Source organism: Alosa alosa, chromosome 9 (assembly GCF_017589495.1).
Source record: "Alosa alosa isolate M-15738 ecotype Scorff River chromosome 9, AALO_Geno_1.1, whole genome shotgun sequence".
Classification (NCBI taxonomy): Eukaryota; Metazoa; Chordata; class Actinopteri; order Clupeiformes; family Clupeidae; genus Alosa; species Alosa alosa.
This window is the reverse complement of record NC_063197.1, coordinates 24,177,496-24,202,375: the sequence shown is the minus strand read 5'-3', so window position 1 is coordinate 24,202,375 and position 24,880 is coordinate 24,177,496. Positions and strand designations below refer to the sequence as shown.

General features: G+C 44.7%; 1 protein-coding gene across 10 annotated transcripts in view; it reads right to left on the bottom strand.

The window, feature by feature from the left end:
- Positions 1-4,162: 4,162 nt before the first annotated feature.
- The window catches only part of LOC125300111 (unconventional myosin-IXb), a 49,087-nt gene continuing 28,369 nt past the window's right edge, over positions 4,163-24,880 (bottom strand). For 2 of the 10 annotated variants that reach the window (XM_048251685.1, XM_048251688.1), the window contains 28 exons: positions 23,458-23,571; positions 22,335-22,374; positions 22,015-22,137; positions 20,362-20,442; positions 20,049-20,159; positions 19,738-19,860; positions 19,427-19,576; positions 18,940-19,097; positions 17,583-18,830; positions 17,320-17,404; positions 16,943-17,104; positions 15,920-16,032; positions 14,127-14,230; positions 13,593-13,783; positions 12,916-13,023; positions 12,629-12,799; positions 12,317-12,358; positions 11,973-12,084; positions 11,803-11,876; positions 11,494-11,686; positions 10,732-10,860; positions 10,393-10,498; positions 10,011-10,142; positions 9,755-9,878; positions 9,459-9,506; positions 8,359-8,477; positions 5,895-6,076; positions 4,163-5,097 (listed from right to left, as the gene is read on the bottom strand). In XM_048251685.1, coding sequence (XP_048107642.1) covers positions 4,661-5,097; positions 5,895-6,076; positions 8,359-8,477; positions 9,459-9,506; positions 9,755-9,878; positions 10,011-10,142; positions 10,393-10,498; positions 10,732-10,860; positions 11,494-11,686; positions 11,803-11,876; positions 11,973-12,084; positions 12,317-12,358; positions 12,629-12,799; positions 12,916-13,023; positions 13,593-13,783; positions 14,127-14,230; positions 15,920-16,032; positions 16,943-17,104; positions 17,320-17,404; positions 17,583-18,830; positions 18,940-19,097; positions 19,427-19,576; positions 19,738-19,860; positions 20,049-20,159; positions 20,362-20,442; positions 22,015-22,137; positions 22,335-22,374; positions 23,458-23,571 — 4,780 coding nt within the window. In that variant the 3' untranslated portion in view covers positions 4,163-4,660. Of the gene's footprint in view, positions 5,098-5,686; positions 5,749-5,881; positions 6,077-8,358; positions 8,478-9,458; positions 9,507-9,754; positions 9,879-10,010; positions 10,143-10,392; positions 10,499-10,731; positions 10,861-11,493; positions 11,687-11,802; positions 11,877-11,972; positions 12,085-12,316; positions 12,359-12,628; positions 12,800-12,915; positions 13,024-13,592; positions 13,784-14,126; positions 14,231-15,919; positions 16,033-16,942; positions 17,105-17,319; positions 17,405-17,582; positions 18,831-18,939; positions 19,098-19,426; positions 19,577-19,737; positions 19,861-20,048; positions 20,160-20,361; positions 20,443-22,014; positions 22,138-22,334; positions 22,375-23,457; positions 23,572-24,880 lie in introns of all 10 variants that reach the window. The other 8 variants (XM_048251689.1, XM_048251692.1, XM_048251693.1 and 5 more) reach the window with 7 other exon arrangements.

Genomic DNA, 24,880 nt, shown 5'->3' with positions numbered 1-24,880 from the left:
CGAATTCCAAAGCAATTTTCACCCATTTCTTATTTAAACTAGCATGCCCACTCTACTCCAAGTGGGTTCATAGTACCTAATCCAATAATAGAGTCAAATATTACAAAAGATGTCAATTATATGATCAAATGACCAAAATCTATGATAAATGTTGATGTTGTGTTGTGTGATGTTGTGTTGAACTCACGTCTTCAGCACTTTTCGTGTGACTTTCCCTGTCTAGTCAGGGCATGTTTCATTGTATTTTCTCAACTTTATTTTTGAGTGTGGGGGAAATCAGAAATGAAGATGGGACTTATCTGATTTAGTTTATGCAAATGCTTAAATTCTTGTATGTTTTTTTTCAGTGAGGGTATATGCAACCAACCCAAAAGGGCACGTTACCCCGCTGCTCATCCAGCTACACTGGCTACCTATGGCCATGGGCGGATTATGAAGTTTCGGGCCCCTGGGCCCAGATGTATTAAGGGCCCCCCACTTATTGTCGTATATGTGGGAGGGGGGGTTTGGGGGTCCTCCCCCAGAAAATCTTTAATTTGTTTTATGTGATTTCTGTATTCTGTTGCATTTTGGGGATAGCCAATACTAAATTCAATCAGATTCATAGCCTACATCTTGATTTGTTGATATGGAGGCAATGATTCCATGCAAAGGCTTGGGCTTCAGGGCCCTCTGACCCTTTGGGCCGCTGGGCCTGCTCCCACCTACTTGAATGCCCTCATACAGACTTACGTTACCTCCAGACCGCTGCGCTCCTCAGACGAACGACGTCTAGCTCTACCACCGGTACGCTCAGGCCACCACCACTCACCAGCCGTCTTGAACCGACACGTAACTGTTAAAAACAGAACTCACTGATGCACTTATTCTTACTGTACTCTACCGTTTTTTAAATTGTCCTAAAATTGTTGAGAATTGCTTTAAAACTTAAACTGTTTACCATGTTGTTAGTCGCTTTGGCTAAAAATGTGTCAGCCAAATGTAATGTAATGATCTGACTTTCCATGGAATGATCTGATTCTTAGTTTCATTTAGCTTGATTTCAACTTAAGCTTTTAGTGTTTAATCAGCCGGTTTATGCCTCTCTACAGGTGTACAGGGTAAAAAATGTTGACCAATCGTAAAATGTGTACAAATCGTGCAATCCTCTAATGCCATACAGTTTGTACATGATTTGGTATAAATGTATGTAATCTCAGGCTATGTGGCAACACAGGCTAAGTTTGGGCATCTCCCAAATAAGACCAACCCTGGACCCTGGCCTGCTGTTCGGGAAATAGTACAATTAGCAGATAGGAATACATATCAATCAAAGAGTTATGCAACCTGCAGATACCTTGGATGAAAACAAAATGAGTCATGACCTCAAACTCATCATAGTCCATCCTACCATTCCTTCCTCAAGTACATCCGTATCCCATTTGGTTGCATGTTCCAGATTTCTGTGGTGGATGCTGAGACTTGTAGAGATATTCTACTCATAAACAACTCTCTATGACCCTGGCATTTCAGGTGAAGAAGTTACACAATAACTTAAGACATTTAGCAAAACACAACACAATGCATGCACCACAGTCCCCATGCTTAGCCACAATAACTTTAAGAACTTGTAACTTGTTGAAAAGAGATAATAATTGCTGCTTTTGTACTTTTGAGTTTTGCTCCACATGGTGCAAACAGGCTGCAAGTGTATGTACAGTAGATCCCACTAGTAGCATCAAGCACAAGTCTACAATGTCTCCTCAGTCATACAGCACAACTGATACTATATGTAATTTTTAGATTACAGTTGTCAGTACTGTTTGTCGGATCTTCACCTTTGACCCTGTTTTTCTCTTTAGTCTTAGATTTCCTTGATGTTTAGCAAACTAGACCCTTGTTTTTCAACCACTGTGCTGTGAGAGATCAGGTGCACCGTGGAAAACTCTGATTTCACTTCATTGGCTCAAAATGATAAACTTCCGTCAAAGAATTGTTGTGGCTGTGGTGTTGGTAGTATGCTGTCAATGTAATGAAATTAGTTTTGATACTTGAAAACCATCTTTTTTAATATCTGACAAACTACAGGGCTACCTTTTCATTTCTGTCATGGACATATAATAGGACAATTTTAAACATCTTTAACCCATTGTTCTTTTGTTATGCTCACAAAATATACCCTACACATAATTCTCCATGCATTTATTTTACTGAAAGGGTCTTGCATACAGGCGATTTTAAGGGACTTGCGTTTGTTGGAGTCTTGAATATTATAAGAAAGTTAGGCTATAGTAAGCTACATTTCATTTTTGTAATATTTGGGATGTTGGTGTGCCATGGAATTTTTCACTGTCAAAAATGTGCCATGACACAGAAAAGGAAAAACACTGAACTAGACAGTCAAGTTTGTTGTGGTGGATGCTTTCTCCTGTATTTCACATTTAGATTGCAAATGTGATACTAGGAATTTTACATAGATAGATAGATAGATAGATAGATAGATACTTTATTGATCCCCAGGGGGAATTCAAGCATGTAGCCAAAACACTTTATGTTCACTGAGTAATCATCTTAGGTCTCATTGTGGCCATCTAGTAAAAAAAGCCATGAGGAAAACATTTGTACCAAGTCTGTCACTACTCCCAAGTGGATCAGGTGGATGGATGGCCCTATAGGAAATCTGGCCTGCCTCTCCGTCCAAAATAGAACACAGCAGATCATTCTGACGGCAGGAACAAGTAATGAAATCCTGCAAGCTCTAGATAACCTGGATGGAAACAAAGGGTCATGACCTCATGCTCATAACAATAATCCATATCCCACTCTGCCTTCCTAGAAGACATTTCCCACCCATTTGGATGCAGGTGCTAGAAGAATGCTGTAGGTGTGGGCTACCTCATATGTGCCTGGAAGTATATTCATCTCAGAACTATTTAAGTACAACATAATAATGACAAAAGATCAGATCACAAAAGAAAGAATGCATGCACCAGTTTCCAAGCCAGTTGCATATGGGTGAAATTTAAGGTAAGGCACCTGCATCACTGTGGACCTTATACTAATTACAATTTACTTGTCCAAATAAAACTTACATCTCACATGCGATGAATTGTGGGCAATATGTGAGTGTCTAAATCTTTGCACCGTGGTGGTGGCTAGTAGGAAATCTTCAACAACTTACAGTTCCCTAGACCAGCTTTAGGAGGGGGAAACAGATGATCGAAAAAGATTCAGATCATAATGTAGACTGAAAAGATGGCTAGAAAACATATCTTTACGGAGATGTTGACTGGTTAGATTTTCGCTTTTATGGCATACCATAGTTGTGATCCTGCTCATGGTGTTTGTCCACCACAGCACTGAGGCCTTCAACATGTGATACACACAGACGACAGTAGGTGGTGGAAATGTTCTCAAAATGTATTATGTATAGACATTATGGTCCAAAGGGTGCATAAGCTTCAGGCCTTTACGGAGCAACTGGGAGATGTACGGCTACAATAAATATATACATTAACACTGGACATTCAAAACCTGCAGCCAGTACAAATTGTATTGTAAGAAAATAAAAGAGTTAATCATTCCTCCATAGTCTTAAAACGCAAAAGGCATCACTAATGACAACAAGAATGATCCACACCGACACTTTCTGTATAATCCACGATTAACACACATCCAATCAAGACTAGACCAGCATTCATTCAGTACAGCACAACCTCAGTCCATCAGCAGTTTTAATGACATTAGTATTTTAAAACACCATGGCTTTCAACCGGAAGGGCTTATCCTTCAATACGTCCATGTTAAATAAAAGAATCCGGTTTCACAAAAGAGTGTCCATCAGTCCACTGAAGCCACGGAGATGTAGAAATGTTAACACGAGCGACACGATGAAGGAGTTAGAGGAAAGTTGATTAAAAATAGGGGGGGCCCTTGGTGGGGTAAGCGGTTTTGTTTATCATCTCAGAGAAAGTGGCTTGTGCTGCTCCCATTTTCCCTTTGTTAGCAGAAAGCAGTGTGCTGAACATCTCAATGTAGACAGAGATATGGGGGGCAAGAACAGGGCAGTAAATGCAATCTGAACCCAACCCCTGTACCCTATTCCCCAACCCACCAGCATAGCGAATGTTTGGTCCTGTGTTGGACATGTCTAGATTTATACCCCAATAAAATGAAAACCATACAAGATCCATCCATTATTAATCAATGCTGAAGAGGAGAGAATGTATCAATTTGTACAAAGTTGTTGATGAAGGCACAACTGATTAAATGTCCACAGCTGGTTTGGTTCTACAATGAAAAGATCATACCAGGGAATGAAAAGGTGCAATATCATGACAATTAACATTATGGTACTACCTCTACGACTAGGAACAAATCAGGCCTCAGGAACCGTTTACGTGCCTGAAGCACAGCATTAATGGTCTTAAAAAACAATATATTAACAGCATTAAAAAGTGCTTTGTGAGAAATAACAACAAACAAGGAAAAAAAACACACAAGATGGTGTAGCATTCCTTTGTGTCTCATTGAGTGAGTGTAGCTGGTGGTAGCCTGGGTATCAGGAGCCCCATGGCCGGGTTTGAGATGGCAGCGGGTTGAGCCAGTCTTAGAGGTTTCGAAAGGGAGCTTCACACCTGGCGAGGACAAGGTGGGGGCAATCCAGACAGCTGTCCACTTCTCAGTCCGCCTCTCCCGCAGGAGAATAGTCATCTATGAAGGGGATGTCCGGGTCAGAGAATCGCCTCTTGACCTTGGTGGAGGTTGGGGAGGGAAGGGACGTGGACGTCAGGGAGGGCGGCGTGGAGCTGAGGTCGCTGCCGGGGGCGATGTAGAGCGACTGGATGCTGTCCTTGCGGCGGCCTGGGTGCTCGCGCCGCTGCACCACGGTGAGGAATGCGCGGCCCGAGGCCGGCGTGGTGGACGCGGCGGCGGAGGGGGCGACGCCGGGGGGCAGCCGCACCGTGCCGGGGATGATGGGGTGGCGGCGCTGGATCTGCTGCCGCACGGCAGTCAGCCACGAGGTGCTTTCGGCTGGGGCGGCGGGGCGCTGAGGCAGGTCTGCGGGTTTGGGGGGACACATGGGACGAGACCTGCGCACCGCTACTGGCGTCCTGCCTGGAAGACAGTGGAGCGGATGAGTACAGGGCAGGAACATCAGCTCATAAGCAAAGAAAGAAAGAAAGAGTCGGAGAAAGATGAAACATTTTTTTTTTACTGACGTAGACATGACAAATGAGTAACAGAAAATGTGACAGTACATTCACTGTGAACTGAAAGGAAAAACATAATCATGCTAACACGTGATATACCATTAGTACAGAACCACAGAAATTCCTGACATTTTATTAATGGCCATCATCCTATAAATTAGAAATCATTAAAGGTTAACGTTTAAATGTAATAAAAAGCAATAATATTTTGTTATGTTATGGTAGTGCTAATAAAGGAATTTATGGATTACCCAAATGCTGTATTGTTAGAAAAAGATTTTTCTCAAAATTATTGGATACTACTTAGATAACTCAATACTAATAGTTGGATCATAAGACCATCTACTGTCAGGATCAGAAATCATTTACACGAGATTGAACAATTTCTTCTTGGTTTGAGGAGACCAGGAATGTCTTTGTGTGAAAGAAACATGCATAACATAAAACTCATGCAGCTTGCGTTGGCACAAAAGACTCTTGGAGACGATAACAACCTGCTACAGAGCGGAGGGCACCGGCACCCGCTTTAAATGCACCACCACCAGCTTCTCCAGACCTGCACCACAAAAAACGACAGGGAGGGGGGGAGGACCATACGTTGGATCACCGAAGCGCACGTGAGAAAAGCCAGAAAGGGGTTAGAGAGGTCGGGGTTCACAGTTGGAATGGGAGAGGCAGCAAGACTGTACCTTTAATACTGACCTTCCGTCTCGGTGGTGTTGCTGCTGCTGGTGGTGGTGGTGGGTGGGGGGCCGGTAGTGAGGGTAGGGGTGGCCACGCGGTCGTCCAGCAGGCTCTCGGAGCTCAGCGACGCCTCAGAGTCCAGGTTCTCCTGGTCCGAGCCGGGCTGCTCCAGCTCAGGCAGCCTACAGGCCAGCTCCTCTCTGGGACACGATATCAGACACACACACACACACACAGAGAGGAGAGCAGAGAGGTTAACAACCTCGGAAAAGTGTGGACAAACACACAACAACAACCTGGGGACTATTTCTCTTAAGAGCCGTTCATACCAAGACCGATAACTATAAGTTAGCGATAACGGCAAAGAAAAGTATCGCTCTAGCTAATATGCTAATGTGAATTAACGTTCACACAAAATATGACCGCCGCCCAGTCCAGTACATTTTTTCCACAAAAATAAATCACGCTGAAAGGCCTATATGATTCTAACTGTCTTATGCATTATCCACACTCAATTCTCACTGGTATCTGCTAGACAACAAGTACCAAAACATGATTAGTTCATAGATTTCACATGTAAAATTAATTTCATACAACCCCACCCACATCTTGCCTGTTCATATTTCTGAGAAATTCTTGAATTGTGTGCATGTGTGCGTGTACACGTTTATGTTTATGTGTGTGGGTATGTGTGTGTGTGTGTGCGTGCTTGTGTGTTTGTGCATGTGCATGCATGCGTACATATGTCTACTGTGTGAGTATGTGTCATACGTATGATTACTGTGAATGTATGTGTGTGCGTGTGTATCAGTTTATGCACATGTGTGCACATGGAATGGGTTAACATGACCCCTGGAGGCAAACATACGGAAAAAATTGGTCATCCTAGGCCCTACGGTTCTCAAGATATTCACAGAAAACTGTGTCTGCCCTACCCTCCTTTCGGGGGGTCCAGTACAGCGGGGGGGCTACAGATCAAAACAAAAAACGATGGTTCCATGCTATCCATGTGGGGTTACATGCCCACCAAGTTTTGTGTACCCCGGTCTTTCAGTGTCCCGGAATCCTTGTTGGTGTAATGGTCACTAAATGTACACATAAATTATTTTATTGTAAGGCCCCCCATGAACGAAAGTCCACAAAACTTGGCATGCATTCGGAGGGTGTCATAATGATCCTACACTTTTAATTTTGTGCAGTTTTGACCATGTCAGCCAGAGATATTGTGATGAAAACACCTAATTTTTTGCTTTTTCATTTTTAACTAGGTGGCGCTTTACATGAAATAAGTTGTAATGGGATGGGTTGACATGCCCCCTTAAGACCAACATATCAAAAAAAGGTGGACCTCCTAGGCCCTACGGTTCTCGAGATATTCACAGAAAACTGTCTCCGACCACCTACAGGCCAGTTGGTGTATAGTAACAAATTAATTTATTGTGTGGCCCCCATGAACGGAATTCCACAAAACTTGGCGTGCATTCAGAGAGTGTCATAATGATCCTACACTTCCAATTTAGTGCAGTTTTGACTATGTTAGGTCACAGATACCTGCAACACCTCATTTTACTTTTTGTGTTTAACTAGGTGGCTATACATGAAATGAGTGGTCATGGAATGGGTTGACATGGCCCCTTGAGATCAACATACAAAAAAAAATGGTCCTCCTAAACCTTACAGTTCTCGAGATATTCACAGAAAACTGTGTCTGCCCCTACCCTCCTTTCGGGGTGCAGTCCAGCCGGGGGCTACAGATCAAAACGAAAAAAATGGTTCCATGCTATCCATATGGGGTTACATGCCCACCAAGTTTCGCTCTACCCCGTCTTTCAGTGTCCCGGACCTTGACGGAAATTTGGACATGCAAAAAATTTATTATGACCGCCTGCGCGGCGGTCATAATAATGATATGAAGAACGATATTGTTGGGGATCACTTTCAGAGAGATTTTGCACAATAAAAATGAAAAAAAAAAAAAAAAAAAAAATAGAAAGTTGACTTTTTTTTTTAGTCAGAATCCATCAAATTTCAGACGTCACATTCATTAACACGAGGAGAGACTTTCCTCATCATTAGTCAGTGTGGATGCTCATATCGTTAGTTAAAGTTCTCATTATAGTTCCTTGTGTGAACAGCCCTTTCCTTTCAGTGGTTCAAGCTTTAGTGGTTCAATGATTTTTCATGATTTCATTTCAGAGCATTCCGCACCCGGTCTCTCTTTCCATCAACTTCCTTTAGTCACACTTAGAAAATGAAATATATTGTCTGTTCACCCAATTCAAACGGATTAAGTGCACTGAATTAACAACTTAAATAAACTAAGAATCACTTGTCATAAGTGCACAAACCAGTGTCACAACAAATCAGAAAGGGCTCATTCAGGTGAGAGAACATTGAACCAAAGTTGGTTTGCACAAGAGTCTGATCTGTCTGGGCTACTTTAACATAGTAAAGTCAAGCATATAGTAGAAAGGTTCTGTACTTCTCCTGTTTGATGGACTTGATCCTCTCCACCAAGCTTCTCTCTGCCTCCGCGTCCGAGTCGATCGGCTCGTTCTCGGGTACCACGCACAGGTCTGAAGACGACGGCCTCTCTCTCATCTGGGGAGGAAGAGGCCAGACAAAGACAGGTTAGCGAAGCACCAGAACAATGAGCTGTGGGTGGATGATGACCACGATGCAGTGTATTCTGAGTTAGTGGAGTAGGAGGAAATGGGAGGACATGACACCTCTGCCAGGCCACATGCTCTCTCTGTTTTCACAGGATCCTCTAAAACAATGATTCAGGTTAGGGTATTAGGAGGAGGGGATGGGGGTATGAGGACAGTAATACAATAGGTCACCATATAAATTGAATGTTAAAAGATTACAGAGCACAGATTACAAAAGACACCAATCACATCACCCTACTGGAAATAAGAGAAAACAACACTCAAGCCAAAACACACACACACACACACACACACACACACACACACACACACAGAGCACCAGTCTCTATGGCAGGAATTTCAAAGCCTTGTGCTGCATGGCAGATTTGCATCACATATGCTTCTTGGTGGAATACAAAAGCTATTAACACATTTTAGCTCCAGGGGAGAAAGGGCCTATGAGAAACAACTGTTGAGCTCTCCTACGAAAACAAAAAAAAACATACCCCATTGGAAACACAATGGGAACATCAGAGAGGCCTGCAAAGCACAGCTTTGAAACTCATGCCATTGTCACAAAGGAATTAAACTTCCCAACCCCCATAAGAGATGTTATTTTTTCCACAAAAGATGACAAACCATCCCACACCTGCCCTCTATATACACTCGCACATCACAGTAGTCCGAAACAGGCATGAGGCTACATGCACTCAACTACGGAGCCCAGGAGGCGCCTCCAGTGCGGCCCGGGTCTGGCTCTGACGGGGGCCAGGCCCGTCCCACAGCTGGACGCCATATGGGGGTTAGTATGGGAGAAGGGATGGATGGACGGATGGATGAAATGAGGTGCACGTCATGCACGTGCAAAGATGAGCACTTCAAAAACCAAAGAGGACCACGTCATAACCAGCCGAGCGATGCTCATACATACCGAGCCTCTCACCACCGGAGAGGTGTACCTGAGTGGTAACCGCCACGTCTACAGAAATTAAAAAAAGGAACAAAAGAACCAGACAGCAGGACAACGGTTACATATGCAGACAAGAAGCGCACTTCAAGACAAACATCAAACTCGTCTGTGGAGCTCCAAACCAGCGGCGCACTAAGGAGGGACATTAGAGCCAGACATTGGCTTGGGACAACATGCTGGCTGCTGGTATGCAACATGACTGACAAAAGCGCTGAAGACTGGCTGAAGGCTGATAGGGGCAGGAGGTGGGCACCAACCGTGTTGTTTCTCTTCAGCTTGAGCTGGTTGACGGCCAGGTTCTCAGCGTACTCGAGCTGCTCGATCTCATCCATCTTCTCGTTGTATCGTCTGATCTGCTCGTGGATGAGCATCTCCACGCACCTGACGGAAACCCAGGAGGGACAATCACAAGGTTGCACGGCACCTCTCAAGTCACACAACAGACGTTGAAGAGGAATAAAAGGTCAAACCAAACAGATATTACAAACTGCAGTGTGTGATATTGATATTTACATGGTTGTCTTGGCGACATCCTTCATGCTCATGAGTGGATCGGCGCTGTCTGGACAGCGTAGGATGCATGGGGCGAAGACGATGGCCAGGGAGTTGGGGTTCATGCGGTTATGCACCTCCTCTTTTGACACTCTGTCAGAGAGTCACAGAGAAGTCAGACATTGGATGATGTGCTCAGCAACATGTTTATTTCTTCCTTGTTCAGTCAAGTGTGTTGATTGATCCACTATATAATTTAAGACACTCCACTGTTGTTTTTATGAATTGTAAAAACAAACAGCCATTTGCTGCTGCAAATGTTTGCTCTGGAGAATGCTTAAAAATGAAAGAAGAGAAAGTCATTGTTGGCAGCTCTGGTCAGCCATTAGAGATGTGAGCTCACCTGACAAGGTGGAAAATGAGTCTCTCCAGCGTGTTGAAGTGTGGGGTGGGAAGCTGATCCAGGCCTCTGTAAATGGCTTGAAGCTGTTCCTGCTTTTCAGGGAGTTCTGCAAAGAGAGAGAGAAGTCAAGTCATATGACTGAACGTTAAATCAAAGGCTTAAGGCATGTTGCAGGATCTATGCACAATGTATGGACCCACATGGAAAAGAACAAACAAACAAACAAAAAAACAAAACACTTTTTAGGTTGCCTCCAGACAGGATAAATTCCATTGGGGACAACTGCTTGACAGCAATACAAACGCCAATGCCTGAATCCATTTGCCAGAAGACACCTACCCACGGCTCGAAGGAAATCACTGTAGTAGGTGAAGGTCATAAGGGGGTCAGGCAGCTCTCTGAGCCACTGCTTGATCAGGCCTGTGACAATGTGGGTGGAGTAGTTCTCAAGGCACACGCTGGTAGGGTCTGGAGGAACAGAGAAGCCCAGAAAATACCACCATAGGTAAGAAAGTCAAGTTTTCAATAGGATGTGAGGATATGAAGATTTCAAAACCATCATGCAAGCAGTCATGGAAAAGTATGATCCAAAGGCAGGGATCTTAAAGGTTGTATCAGCGATAGTGAAGATACATCATTTCTGTTGATGTTAAAAAAAAACCCGAGAGCTAGCTCACTACTCCCTCCCCCTCCCTCCCGTGCAATTAAAACTCTCCTAAACGCACATCTCGTCAGGTTATTGGTTGAAACACTTTATTTTGCCCTTGAGTGGGCTGCAACCCTTGTTGGTAGCAATTGTTTTTGTGTACAGATCTCGGAGCCTAGGCAGCCTACAGAGATGCGTTTTTTTGACGGCCTGCCTATGGGGCTGACAGTGAGCGGATCGTTAGAAAAGATTAGACGAATGTGATCATTTATGTTTGGGCCTTTTTGGGCCTGAAATCACTGATACAACCTTTAAGTGAAAAAGAATTCAACTACCCATTCTAAACAATGCGACCAGCCAAATATACTGTATACTTGTGTGTGTCTGTCTGATCTAGTCCAATCAAAGCATTTGTAAGTTAACAGTTAATGGCTGCAATTTCTCTCAGGACTTGCCTGCCTCCATCTTCTGGTAGAGTTCTTTCATACGGTTGGCGGAGCCAGACTTCCTGTAGATGCCCTCAGTGTAGAGGCCATTCATCTCCACATGCTCCAGCATAATCTCCAGAACAACGGGGACCGGGGTTTTGTCGTTGGTCAGGTGGCACACACGCACTCCAAAGTTGCGCAACCCCGAATCCTCCTCATTCTGAAGGAGAGGTGTGTAAGGCATGGTCACTATATACACACTTGCATTGAGCCAGCCTAGATTTTTATACAGAGGTCACATAGCATGAGTGATGAGAGAATGTAACTAACACAAACCTTCTTGGCACAGAAAGAGGAGCAGTCAGTGGTAATTTTGCTCAGGCATTTCCTGTGGCACACCATTTTGCAGTCTGTAAACACAAAAGGAGTTTGGTTACACTGAATAAGGCAAAGGAGCCAGAGTGACATATGCTGAAACCGTAAGGATTGCTGAGGTCTTTACTCACAGCTACACATGCAGGCTTTCTCCATGCCCCAGATATAAGAGGTACACTGGTCACATGACTGCACAATGTTCACCTGGTAGGTGGTGAACATGTGGTCCAATGGGCTTTCCATCTACAAATAGCACAGCAGCAAAGTCAGCAGCATTCTCAAGCATTCTTACCAAAAAGGAAAGAATCTTAAGGTTCATTAACAATGTCAACAAATGACACCAGAAAAAGGAAAAACTCATTCTTTTAAGTTTCCTGCAAGGCTTCAGGAGTTACCAAAATAAAGTTTGATAAAACTTAAAACTGGATAAAACTGGATGCAATTAGGCTACATTAGGTGAATAAGCTCAACTTACACTTTTATCCTTTTTCCGTCTCTTTTTCCGAGTTTTAGCGGGCTGGAATAAGCAAGAAAGTCAGAAGGTGAATTCTCACCAAAACTACCTTCAGCATATGTGATGCCTTTACCAAATAACCATCAGAGAGCACACATGCTCCATTATACGACATTAAGGACTTCCAAAGGCAACTAATATTCATTTCTTTAAATGAACTCCAGATGGACATTATGTGTACATACACACGTGTGTGTGTGTGTGTGTGTGTGTGTGTGTGTGTGTGTGTGTGTGTGTGTGTGTGTGTGTGTGTGTGTGTGTGTGTGTGCGTACCTTGGCTGGCTCCGCTTCCTCCTTCTTAATCTCTCCTCGTATGAAGCCGTCCAGGACCGATTGGAAGAGGTTGACCACCAGCTGCACCTCGGCCTTCTGCTTCTCTCCCGCGAGAGCCACCACCTTCATCTGGTAATTCTTCATCAGGGCCTTGTAGCCAATGTGAGGCTTCTTTTAAGACAGCCATGAGAACAGAGGAGTGAAGGCACACAAGTATCAGTCAACAAAGCACAGAAAGTACACAGTCGAGAGGGTGAATGATTTGTGGAGTACAGCAAGCGACCTACAGACAAGGAGTACATGCTCTTGATGGTCTCTCTGAACTCCCGGGTAGCCGTGATGAAGATGTCCTCCGTGGCAGACAACTGCTTACCTCTGGAGCGGAGGTCATTCACCTACAGGAGAACACAGAGCCAAACGCACGTGAACCAACTGAGATGGAATTACATGAAATGTCATGATGTTACTGCCTTGATCCATCTGAATGGCTTCGTATTTGGTACATGCAGATCAAACAAGACTCAAGGTTTGATGAAATAAAGAGGGCTAGTCTGGCAAAACCTTGACTGCACATGACATGTCATAATGAGGTGATCTTTCAGAGTAGAAAGACAGTTTGAATGTTTAAGATACCCTAAGATAACCAAGAAAGAATACATGTGGAGAAAAAAAAATGATTTGTAGACCAACAAACTGCTTTGATTCATTCGAATAGTTTTGTTGAAATAAGAATGGCCAGTCATACTGTACATTTCATACCAAGGTGATAGGTCAGATAAGTGATCCCAAGAGCTGGAGAGTAGAATTAGACTGTTTAAAGACATTGGATTAGATAAGTTGACACATATAGACCAACAGGAAAATATATTTTCCCTACGAGAGCAGCAGGTTCACTAGAGGGGTAACTAGATACTAGACAAGATGAAACAGTTGATAATAAACAGGCCCAGGAATGAGGCCGGACCTGATTGCCAAGGAACTCGTCCAAGTGGCGCAGCTCATTGGCGTTGGTGATCTCGCGGTCCAGCGAGGCATTCCACTGCTCGGACACCCGCGTGGCACGGCTGATCTTGATGGTGGGGTTGCGGCCTCCACGTCCGCCTGGCGCCTCACTGTGGTGGTGGTGCGCGCGGGAGGAATGAGGGGGGTGGGCAACTGCGTGGAGCAGAGTTGGGAGAGAGGAGAGACCAAACATGAGACCCCCAATGGGAGCAGACATTACAGTGCCGAGATCTTTTGGCAAATATTGAAATGCGTAGTCACTAGTGTGGAATGCATACATAAGCAGATAACAGAAATATGAGCATGCAAGGGTGGCCTTCAGCCAAAGATTTTACATCTTAGAATTAGTTTTTACTTCTTTACATCAATGCAAACTCACAAGACAATCTTTTCAATGAAACTGTTGGGGTGAAAACACAAAACGGCATGTTATTGACCACATTTCATACATTCATTTGTGCTATTATTAGGCCCTATTTGCATATGCCTTGGGTACCTTCTGCAGAGCGTTCAGCAAGAGACTGGGCCATAGTGAGGTCCCCATCCTCAGGTGTTTGAACTTTTTCACGCTTCTTCAGGATCTTCCTCAGGAACCCAGACCTAGTGAGCACACACAATCCAAAGTTTGTTTGTTTGTTTGTTTAATTTAAGGCCATTTCAGCAACTAAGGCTATTTAATGGCCAGAGCATTGTGCTTAAATATGTTTTTTTTTTTTATCTATGCTTCTAAAACCTTCAAAAGGTGGGACCACACAACCCAAAGAATGGATTTAAAATATGCCTCTTTATAGTATAACATGCAAAGCTAGAGGACATGCACATCACACAGAGGGACATATGTTGACTAGAGAAACAAGAACCTGCATGTGTACGATTAAGGTGTTAAGGAAAATATGTGTTTGTGTGCTGCATAGTTGCCAGGCTTTCATTTAGGGATGGGGCAGTACGCACGCTTCTTTCCATTTTAACATACTTGCTCACATGGGATACATGTGAGATCATTACTTCAAGACATGTTCTCAAGGTCTGGGTTTTGTCTGTCCCAAGACCCCCACTCCTCCTACCTCCTATCTATCCACCTAGACTAACATTAAATCAAATCTTAAAACTCAAGAGATGTCCTTTTCTGTGCTAACTGTTGTCTGCTCTGCACAGGGGCACCCTACTTACACCAATCAACCATGGAGAATCCAGAGCATCAACATAGCTCTGGGACGAACTCACAGCATACCAGGGTTGTCATCAAAATCACCTGACCCCCCTAAATATATGAGCTCTTAATAACATCAAGCAACCATGTTCACGTAGCCTACTATTTTGTGGTATTTTCTCTCCAATTACTATTTTGGTCTGGTCTTGAACCTCAAGTCTCAATTTTGTGTTGGCCTTGATGAGCATGGTTCTTGGGATTTGTCTGGGGCTCAACATGATCTTGACTACCGCGAGCACACAGAACATTTGCTCACTTTGGCTACATGTCCATTTGAAACCCATGCTTATGTTAAACAAGGCTGATGTTTACATTAATGCCATGGTTACATGAAACACAGAGACAAAACGTTCAATTTGATTCTCAGCCTGATGTTACCACCAGGGCAGTGAATAGCCCTTCCTCCAACAAACCGCTGCTCAAAGAAAATTACGTTTTCAGGAATCCAAGGAATCCATCCCCTCCCATAACGAGGGCCTCTGCAGCTATATAAGGTTGAGGAAAGTTTACACATCACCGAAGATAGATGAGCTGCCCTGGATGGGACTATCAAGGCAGCCGAGACTCCTGAGGGAATCAGTGAGTCATAGACTGTGTGAAAGGCCACCCATGTCTGACCTGAGCTTCATGAGTCACTACACTGTCGACTTGGTCAAGTTAACAGGATTAAATATGACTTTCAACACTGCGCCTAAAACCACAGGATCTTCCTTCCTTCATTCAATGCAGACTTAGTTATATCAGGGATTTCTGTACCACCCCTCTGACTAATATTATCTTTAGTTCATAAACAGTTGAACGGTAGAAGTGACCAGTACAGCTAAATTGAACTACTAGCACTACACTGTTACTTTACAATATATGCTTAAAAGAAAATTACAGTCTAAAAACAATCTGGGGTCTATTTTTGGATGACAATGTATAAACTTTCTTTGGGGACAAAAACATCACTGCACTGTTAATCACTGCAGTTTTGAGTAAGACTGGAGTTGTCTTTTCAGTTTAACCATCTTGCTCGTCATCAGGTTATCCTGTGGTGTGATATTGTGTTGGGAGACAGGGGAGAGGAAATACTGTACTTCTCTGGGGTGGAGGGCTGGAGGTGAGTAGTGTCCTGCTGGCCCTCGGGTGATCTCCTGCTGAATGAGCTGGCTCTGGCCCCTTCCGCTATCGACTCTGTAGTGACTTGACCCTGTGGAACAGTCATCGAGTACACTGGTTAGTAAAGCAGCCAGAGACCACTCCGCTGCATGACAGAGACTCGACTCCTCCAAGCAGGTCTTCAGGGTCCCGAAAGGAAGCAGATTGTGGTTAAATGAAGAGAATCTGGCCCATGGTTAGTAAGCGCCCTCGAAAGTCATTACCTCTTTCCATCATTCAAGAAAGCGGAGAATAAATTAGTTGAGTATTTCATGAATTTCCGCAAAAAGCAAGTTAGTAGTCCACCACCATTTTGACCTTTTTTTCAAGGTTTAAATCTCACTATTCTGTGCAGGCGCATGATTGGAGGGAGGGGGGAATTAATATACTATGAGATTATGACAGGTAAGAGATACTGTATTAGTAAAAAATTGCAATAGGCTAACAAATTAAACAAATGTTAACTGCGTGCATTATAGAGCCAGAAGCTTTATGTGATTGGCATGTTACACGTGCAGAGGGCTCAGTGCGTCAATGATTAGTGTATTCCAAGAAGACTTAGAGGAAACACATAGAGTATGTACTGAACGTAAGGTATGGTTCAGTTTTCTGCCAAAAACAGTGTATGCAGCCTGAGATAGTGAGCATTTGTTTATTTCCCTCCGAGGTTGGCTAAGTCAAAGATCATGTAAAAAAAAAAAAAAGGGAAAAAAAAAAACATGTATATATATATTAAAAAAAAAATCTGACGCTGTCTGGCTCATGTCCAAACTCATGTCCAATCAAGACTGAAGAGGAAAAACAGGTCTTCAGAGAAAGAGCAGGTGAATGGAAGTCAAACCGACGATTCAGGGCTCCACCTCCCAATGCGGTTTTCATTTTATTCCACAAGCAGGCAGCCGAAAACACCACCTCCTCCTCCTCCCCACCCAAAACGTCGGCAACCTCTACTGTGGTTTCACCTGAACCTGCCGTCTGTCTGGAGGCGTGGCCTGGACTGGACTCACGGGGGGCAAAGGGAAAGTCCAGTACTCCACGTCTTCCATTTCTGCGCTTTTTACTGGCAAGCAGCTACGTGCAAAGCCTAGCCGGTGTTTGCGTTGCTTGCAGAAGCGTACTCGCCCCTGAGTGAGCCAGACAAGCACAGTGACATACTAATCCTCATGACAGCCTAGCGTGAGAGCCACATGCTGACAACCGGACAGATATTACACCTGCTCCAACATGCAGCAGCACCTACACATCTCACACACCAAGTAAACTATAGTTAAAATTACAGCATAGCTATTAACTACAAAAATCAGTCTTTCTACAAAAGGTCAAAAGGTCAAAAGGTTACCTGTCTGTTTCCAGGGCCATCCCCAGTAGGGGAGACAAAACTGGACACATCATCAAGAGATAATGAGATATCCCTATCCGGAGCCCTGTTAATAAGATACAAAACATACAGAAGGTCAAGAATAAATAAAACAAAAAAACTACAGTAATATACAAACATCTCCAGCTGTATGCTTTTCTTTGAGCTCTTAAATCTCAATTTACATCTGAGCAATCTCACTAGAAGGTGATTGGTCTTCACAGTGAAAGGAAAAGTGGATGTACCGCAGAGTGTTTATTTTCTTGCTCTTGGGGATCTGTGCTTCAGGCGAGGTGCTCTCTGATGTCTCCCCTCCCCTCTTGCCCTTCCTCCTGTCCGAATGTCTGTCCCGGTCACTCGTTTTGCCGTGACTCGGTAGGCTCGCTGTTCCCACTGGCGGCGAACTGGGGGCTTCACTGTGCCCGTTACGATCCTTTACGATCTTGGTTCCTGGGGTATCCAAGGACAGTGTTGAGGGTCGGACCGGCGCGGGGGACGAGCTCTTGGCTTCCTTAGCCTTCCCTTTGTCCTTCCAGGCCACAAAGGTGTACTGGTCCAGCTCTTTGCTGTCAGAGTTCTCCTTGGGCTTGGTCTCAGGTGTGCTGCTGGGGCTGGAGCTGGGGCTGCTAGGGGGCTCCTGGCTTTTGAGCTTGGGGGACGGGTCATCCTTGCAGGCCGACGCAGCCCTCTGCAGCTCCCTCTGGCTATGCTCCAGGCCTCGCTGTCGCCTGAGCTCTCTCTTCTCTTGGCTCCGTGACGCCTGGGCCTTTCCTTGCTGCTGGGGAGTAGTTTTGGACACTTTCTCCTGGACAGCGCCCAAGACGTCTGAATCCGCAGGAACCTCGCGCGTCAGAGACTCCTGCTCCTTCTTTGGAACGGGTGCTGTGTCACTGACCTCCTGATCTTTTGGCGAAGCTGGAGCAGCTTCGTTGACTTTGACAGGTGCGCTTTGAAGCGACTCAGGTGCGGGTCCTGCCTCAGCCTGTGTACCGTTTTCTGGATGGGTGACATCCAAGGCTTTCTTGTCATCTTCTGACGTTGAGGATTCCTGGATGGGGGACCTGCCCCCCTCCTGTGCCTGGATGTCCTGAGACTGCTCTGGGCTTTCTGCTTGTACCGCTGCTTCAGGCTGGCTGGTGCTTTCAGGCATTTCCTCCTTGCTCTTGGGCTCCTGAGAGTCTTCTGGTGCTACTGCCTGAGAACTCTGTGGGGCAGCCTGCTGCTCCATTTCCAATGCTCGTCTGGCAGACTCTTCCTCCTCTTTCAGTTTCCTAGCTGCCTCCTCTTCCTCTTCCTTCACTCTCTTTGCTTCAGCCTCCGCTGCTAATCGCATTTCTTCTTTTCGTTTTGCCTCTTCCTCCTCCCTACTCTTAGCTTCCTCCTCTTCTCTTCTCCTCGCCTCTTCCTCCTCTCTCATCTTTGCCTCCTCTTCCTCTCTTCTTCTAGCCTCCTCCTCTTCTCTCTTCCTTTTCTCTTCCTTGATGGACTGGCATCTAGAAAATAAAGTTAGCAACAAATGTTACAAATGACGCAAGTGAAATTACTTTATAACGATGATTAGAAATTGTGGTTGGTTGGTTGTTTATGGGTGTCGTGCAGTACCTTCGTCGTGCCGAGTTTCCCCTCACCAACGCCTGCATCTTCCGGATGGCGGACCGTTGCCGTAGATACTCCGTCCTCTGCCTGCAGCCCCTCCAGTGGGCCTGCAGTAAGGTAGCTGCCCGCCATCGCCGATCCCTACAATAACGCCGCCAGCATCTCTGGATGGTGAGAGAAAGGGGAAGCAAATGTTTTTGTTGCACATACTACATACATGGTACAGCTTGTAGGTCTCGGACAACGTTCAGAATTATTCACAAGAAAAAAGTAAGTTGTCAGGCAACACATAGGCAAACACAAAGGGGAAAAACACTACTCTCTCTGTACTTGACCTTCCTAAGAGTTAAAACTATAACTTCAATGTTTTCAGAGCCTTTAAACAGAAGGCCACCACAAGCATATATTTACCATTTAGCTCCAGTCATTTCCTAGAGCAGCTGAGTCATAATTAAAGTGGGGACTAAACAGTGTCCAGATGTGTTTAGCTTACCTGAAGGAGGATGGCAGACTGCCTCATACATTCAAAGTGCCGCTGCTCCAGCTTGGAGCGGATCCAGCGCTGCAAGAAGATGATCTTGTACATGACGTCTTTGTGCAGCGTGTCCTGCAGCTTCTGACGTTCAAGCTCCTTAAGATAGACCTAAGGAGGATGTTCACTAATGGTCACTTTACAAGCTTGGTATTCAAACTGTTAAAATATACAAGCACCACAGGGCTTAGCACTGTGGGATACATGACATCGAAATCAGTCCATCTTATTTCCTTTCCAATAGTGTAAATTCACAACGTAGTATAAATTACCTTGGTTTTGCCAATCTGATAGGTAGTGTTGTCTAGTCCCATCTTCCGAAGGAGAGCCGAGATGTCGTCTTGGCATGCAGTAGCATTCCTGGGCAGCAACACCCGAAACTGCTCCAAGAATTCCTGCAAGATCAACATATCCAAAGACAGTTTGGTCGAAGTACAATTTCTGTTCAAATGCAAATCCCCAAGCAGCAGTGGTGTGATCTGAATAAATAGCAGAGCTTTTTTGGTGTAGCATCTCTGGACTTTACACCAGAGGCTTGGTGCAACTATAGGTATTAAGGAATTATACATTCAGCACCTCTCACCTGAAAAGTATACTTGGCACCGTACCCAGACCTCCGGATGCGCACCGTTTCCAGCATGCCCGTGTACCGCAGCTGCTGCAGAATCAGAGACTCATCAAAGTACATCTCCCTCTGATGGAAAAAACAAACACAACATGAGCATTTTACAGTGCAGTTTCTGGGGATATGGAGGTCGAGGCCAGCCTTGGTTTAAATGAGTCTTGCATTTTCAATTAGCAAGCAAGGACCAGAAGTCTGATCCAAAGGCAGGTACAGCAGAGTAAATGCAAACGCTACAGCAGAATTTAGATGGTGTCCACTCGAGTTGTGTCACCTTTTCAGCATTAGACCTGAGGCAGCGAATGAAGAATGGTTCAGCCCTTCCAAGCGTCTCCAGCAGCTTGCTCAGGGAGGTCTGGAGAAGAAGAAGGCAACACGATGATTCAGTATCTACAAGCTCTTCCAATGACACCAGGAAACTGACCGGTCAACAAGGCGACATCAAAATTGTTCATTTTTTTTAAAGACTTTTCCAGGAGGTACTTTTGATCATCTCTTCTAGCTAAAATCCATTTTTAAGTTCTCGGCTTTGGACTCCTCAGAAAATAGAGGCTACCCACATTGAAGGTTCCAGTAATAATTCACAAACTGGATGCATTACAGTTCAGCTGTAGGCAATTTCCTCTTTCATATCAAGCCTTCTGACATCTTGTGGTTTGCGTCTAAAGTATTATTGAAGTTTCTCAACCCAACATGAAAGCAATTCTGTGACTGGACTTTCTAAAAGTATCCAAAGGATCAATCATGGTAAGAGTTTGGGTTCAAGACAGATACCTATGCCTTCCTTCAGACAGACTCCAGACTTCTTCCAGTAGCTTTAAACTTTAAGACTTGAAGTGGGATTCTGTTTTGCTGCAGACATTTTTCCCCCATCTATTTGGAGCTCAACAGCAGTTTGTCTCACATCTCAACTGTACTCTAGAACTGTTAGTCATGTTGATGGAGGACTAAGGGAATTTGTGCGTCATGTCATATTTTTAACCTTCTGCAATGGGAATGGATGACCACTTGCACGGATGACCAAGTGCTACTTTAAAAAGTTAAAAATATTGAGAACATCAAAGATCATATAAGGATTTGCATTTATAATAGCTCTCTTTATTATCCCAATCGTGTATGAATTATTCCATTCATAATTATTTATTCATTTATCAAATCCAATCCAAAGTGAGGCAAATTTCAAGAATCTTTTCAGTAAGTATGGAGATACTGTGACTCTAATTAACAAGGTCTGACCCTTACATGTTACAATATTCAGAAAGAAATATGTTGACATGGTCTTCTTCTTCAGAGGACCATCTTTGGACTTAGTTCAACTGTACAATACTGGGGCTGATACCAGCTGACAGAAGTGGCTTGTAAGAGGAAATCTGTCTGGATTATGTGAGACAATATTCAGCTCATCAAATAAATATGTTGATATTGTCTTATTCTTCAGAAAACTATCCTTGGATCTAGTTCACATGCACAACACTGGGGCTGATACCAGCTGACTGAAGTGGCTTGGCAAGAGATCTTTGTCTTGATCAGCATGCTGTTTGTGCTATTTTTTTTAAGTCATGAGCTTATATTGTACTTTTGTGCGTTCAGTCTGAGACAAAAAGACTTTTCTAAACACTCAACTGAAATTAAGATTTCATTTTCAAAAGTACTCAATTTCCACTTTCCATTATCCAGAAGATGGAATTGAAACCACATGTTTGGCACTGCTAGATTTCCCAGAACAGACTGCTTATACTGGCCATTCTAATCTAACATGACTGAATTTGGGAATAGTGGAATAATTCTTAGCACGGGACTACTCATTCAATACTCAACCATAGTTGCTAACTTGTTAGCAACTTAGTTGGTTGGCAATGGGAAATTGCTAACTTAGTTAGCAACTATGGTTTTGGGAAACCCACCCCAGGTAGTTTAGTGGATCTACCTGGAACTGAGCGCTGATGCTGGGAGGCTTCTTCTTCTTGTGCAGGTGCAGCAGAGACTTGGTGGTGCGATCATGCAATGTGAGGCTCACGATGAATTTAAGTGACCGTGAGTCAAGGAGCACCTAAATGAGCAGGGACATCAAGGGGTTAAGTAGGAACCACTTAGGACCTTCACAAACACTGACGCTGAACTGGAAGACCTACACTTCATAAGCAATCAAGACTTTAGCACCCATCATCACTAAATAGGAAAGATAGCTTTGTGCTTGTAATAATCGTAACTAGTTTGATTTCAGTGTAAAATCCTTGCAATTTTTACCTTAGGAATGAGCTGTTTCTGCTTCGTGTTCTTATTTTTCCTGTAGAGAGGAAGTGTGAAAGGGTTTGAGGGTTTGTTTGTGTGTAGAGGTGTGTGTCTGTGTGAGTGCGAGGGCTCAGTTAGTACAGTGAGTCATGCTCAGTCGGTGAGGGAGACGGGGGTACACCTGCAGGAGAGGAACGGGGTGGAGGGGGTTGGCGTGGAGGGAAACTGGAGGGTGACGCATTTCAGCCCACCCATCTGATTGTACTGTTGCTAACAAACATCTATCCGTTTCTATTCACTGCAAGGCTAAGGGCTTAAAGTGGAAATCTGTATAGCAGACAGCAGAATTCCTACATGCCATATATCACATTTGACATGGTTGCTTGTCAAAATGTTACAATCTGCCCATTTCTAGTGATTCATGACCGGAGAAGCTCAAGAGCAGCTGCTTCAAATAATCATTGCCAGCATCCAGGAGAGTAGGCCCTACAGCGGCCTGCAGAACTGCGAGGAAAATGCGGAGTCTGCAGCACAGCGGCTCTCCTCTTGAGAAACCATCTTTGTGTCAGTAATGCTTGGTCATGCAGTAGCAGCAGCCGCAGCTACACAGAAGCCATCGCATCTAGCACGATCATCCAGTTAGCGTTGCTATACAGCCAAATCAAACAGAGGACTTGGCCCCAGCAGGACCTTCGAGATCTAAGCTCATCTGTGCTAACGAGGATCACGCTGGCCGTGGACACATGAGGGCACTCCACGGTGGGCAGCCATGTGCTGTTCTATAAAAAGCAGAGGTGGGTTGAGGCATCTACTCATTACGCTATTAGCTGTTAGGAGACTCCGTGAGGGAAAAGGTGAGGTGAGGAGAGGCGTAGGGTGCCCTCTGCCTAAAGAGGGAGCTTGCTTTGATTTCTGAGACAATAATAACAGCCTCAAGTGATGACGAGATCGGAAAGGTGTTTCAAACTCACAGATGCTTAAAAGAAGCCTTAAGAACACCGCTCTACTCGATTAACACGCTCTGTGTGGATCTGTGTAAAGGACACCTCGTTTAAGTTAATGGTTCAAAATAAGGCTGGCACTGGGGTGGGCTGATACAGGCATCGTGGAGGGAGGGGTTGGGGGGCAACACACTCACTGAAGGACGTGCCGTGGGAACCGCAGGCGCCCCCAGGACTGCAGTAGCTTGCGAGGGTCCTCACCGTCCAACTGCAAGTCTTTAATGGAGCTGATGATTTGGGCATGCATGTCCCTGATTCAGCCCAGTAGGAGGCGCAGTGGAGCAGGGAGGGGAGGCAGGGAGGGCAGGGGGTGATGGGAAAGGGGTGGGGGGAGAGAGGTGGAGTGGGGTGGCATACAGGTATGAGGTAAAGACACAAACCCCAATACTGAGCAGAACACACGCACGCGCGCACACACACACACACACCCTCCACCATTAGAATCAATCACACTCGAAAAATACTAGCCACCATTAAACACACACCCTTGTCCCACAAAAATGGCATATGCAGAATGGTGAGGGTTGTGGACTAAGAGCTTATGGCAGGAGGGAGCAATCAATTCCCCTCTCAGAGATTCGTGAAAACAATCAATCCGAGATCCATACAACTAATGGGAAATGCTGCTGCCCTCTGCTCGAGAGTACGGGTATATTGCCTGCTTTTACTGAAAAGCAGGCAATTCCAGGTTCAGAGAGTGGAAAACCTTCTGCATTCTACTGCTCCAGCCATACCTTGAGCTACCGCATTTCCTCTAACGGTTCTAGCTGCAAGCTCAAGAATGGTTCTATTGAAGTAAATGCATATGATGATGGACTGTGACTTTCTGAGCCTGGATTGCCTTTCTCTGCTTAGTTCCATTCAGCCCTCACCATGGTGCCCAGCATTAGAAGTGAATTTGCGCCTGGTGTTTGTAACCTCCCAAAGCAGATTGGCGAGGCCTGCGAGCATGCACTCTTCAGAGCGTTGTCCCTGCGTTTATTTGTGCTGCCTTCCATGCGAGGGGAGGTGGGTGGTTGGGGGGGGGGGTTACGCTGGCTTGACCTGGAACTGGTGTTAACGAAAAGAGTGGACTTTCACCTCCACTCTCGGCCGAATCCATGCAGTCAGTACTTACCAAATCCCAAACACTAGCGGGAGGTCAAACAAGAGACTAATGTGGGGCACCCTCCAAAAGAAAAGGACTTAAAAAAAAAAAAAAAAAAAAAAAAAAAAAAAAAAAAAAAAAACGCCTTTGCACAAAAAGCTCTCTGGGAATTTGAGGATCTACAAATCATCTGTAGGAGACACTGTTGAGTAAATGTACCGGTAAGTGGTCATTCCGCCTACATATATCCCTAACGATTAACAGTGCAATGTGAGAAAGCACAGAATTGGAAAGTCCTGATGCTGCCCAGTAGGGGATTTCTCCTCTGCTGGACTCTACGGGAATGGCCCTTTCCCCCAAACAAACCACAGGGGCTTTTCTACTTTATTTCTTTGTGTGCAGAGCTTTCTTGGCTTCCAGTGCTATAAATCACCATATCACTGCTTAAGCCGAGCAAACAGTCCCATGCCCCG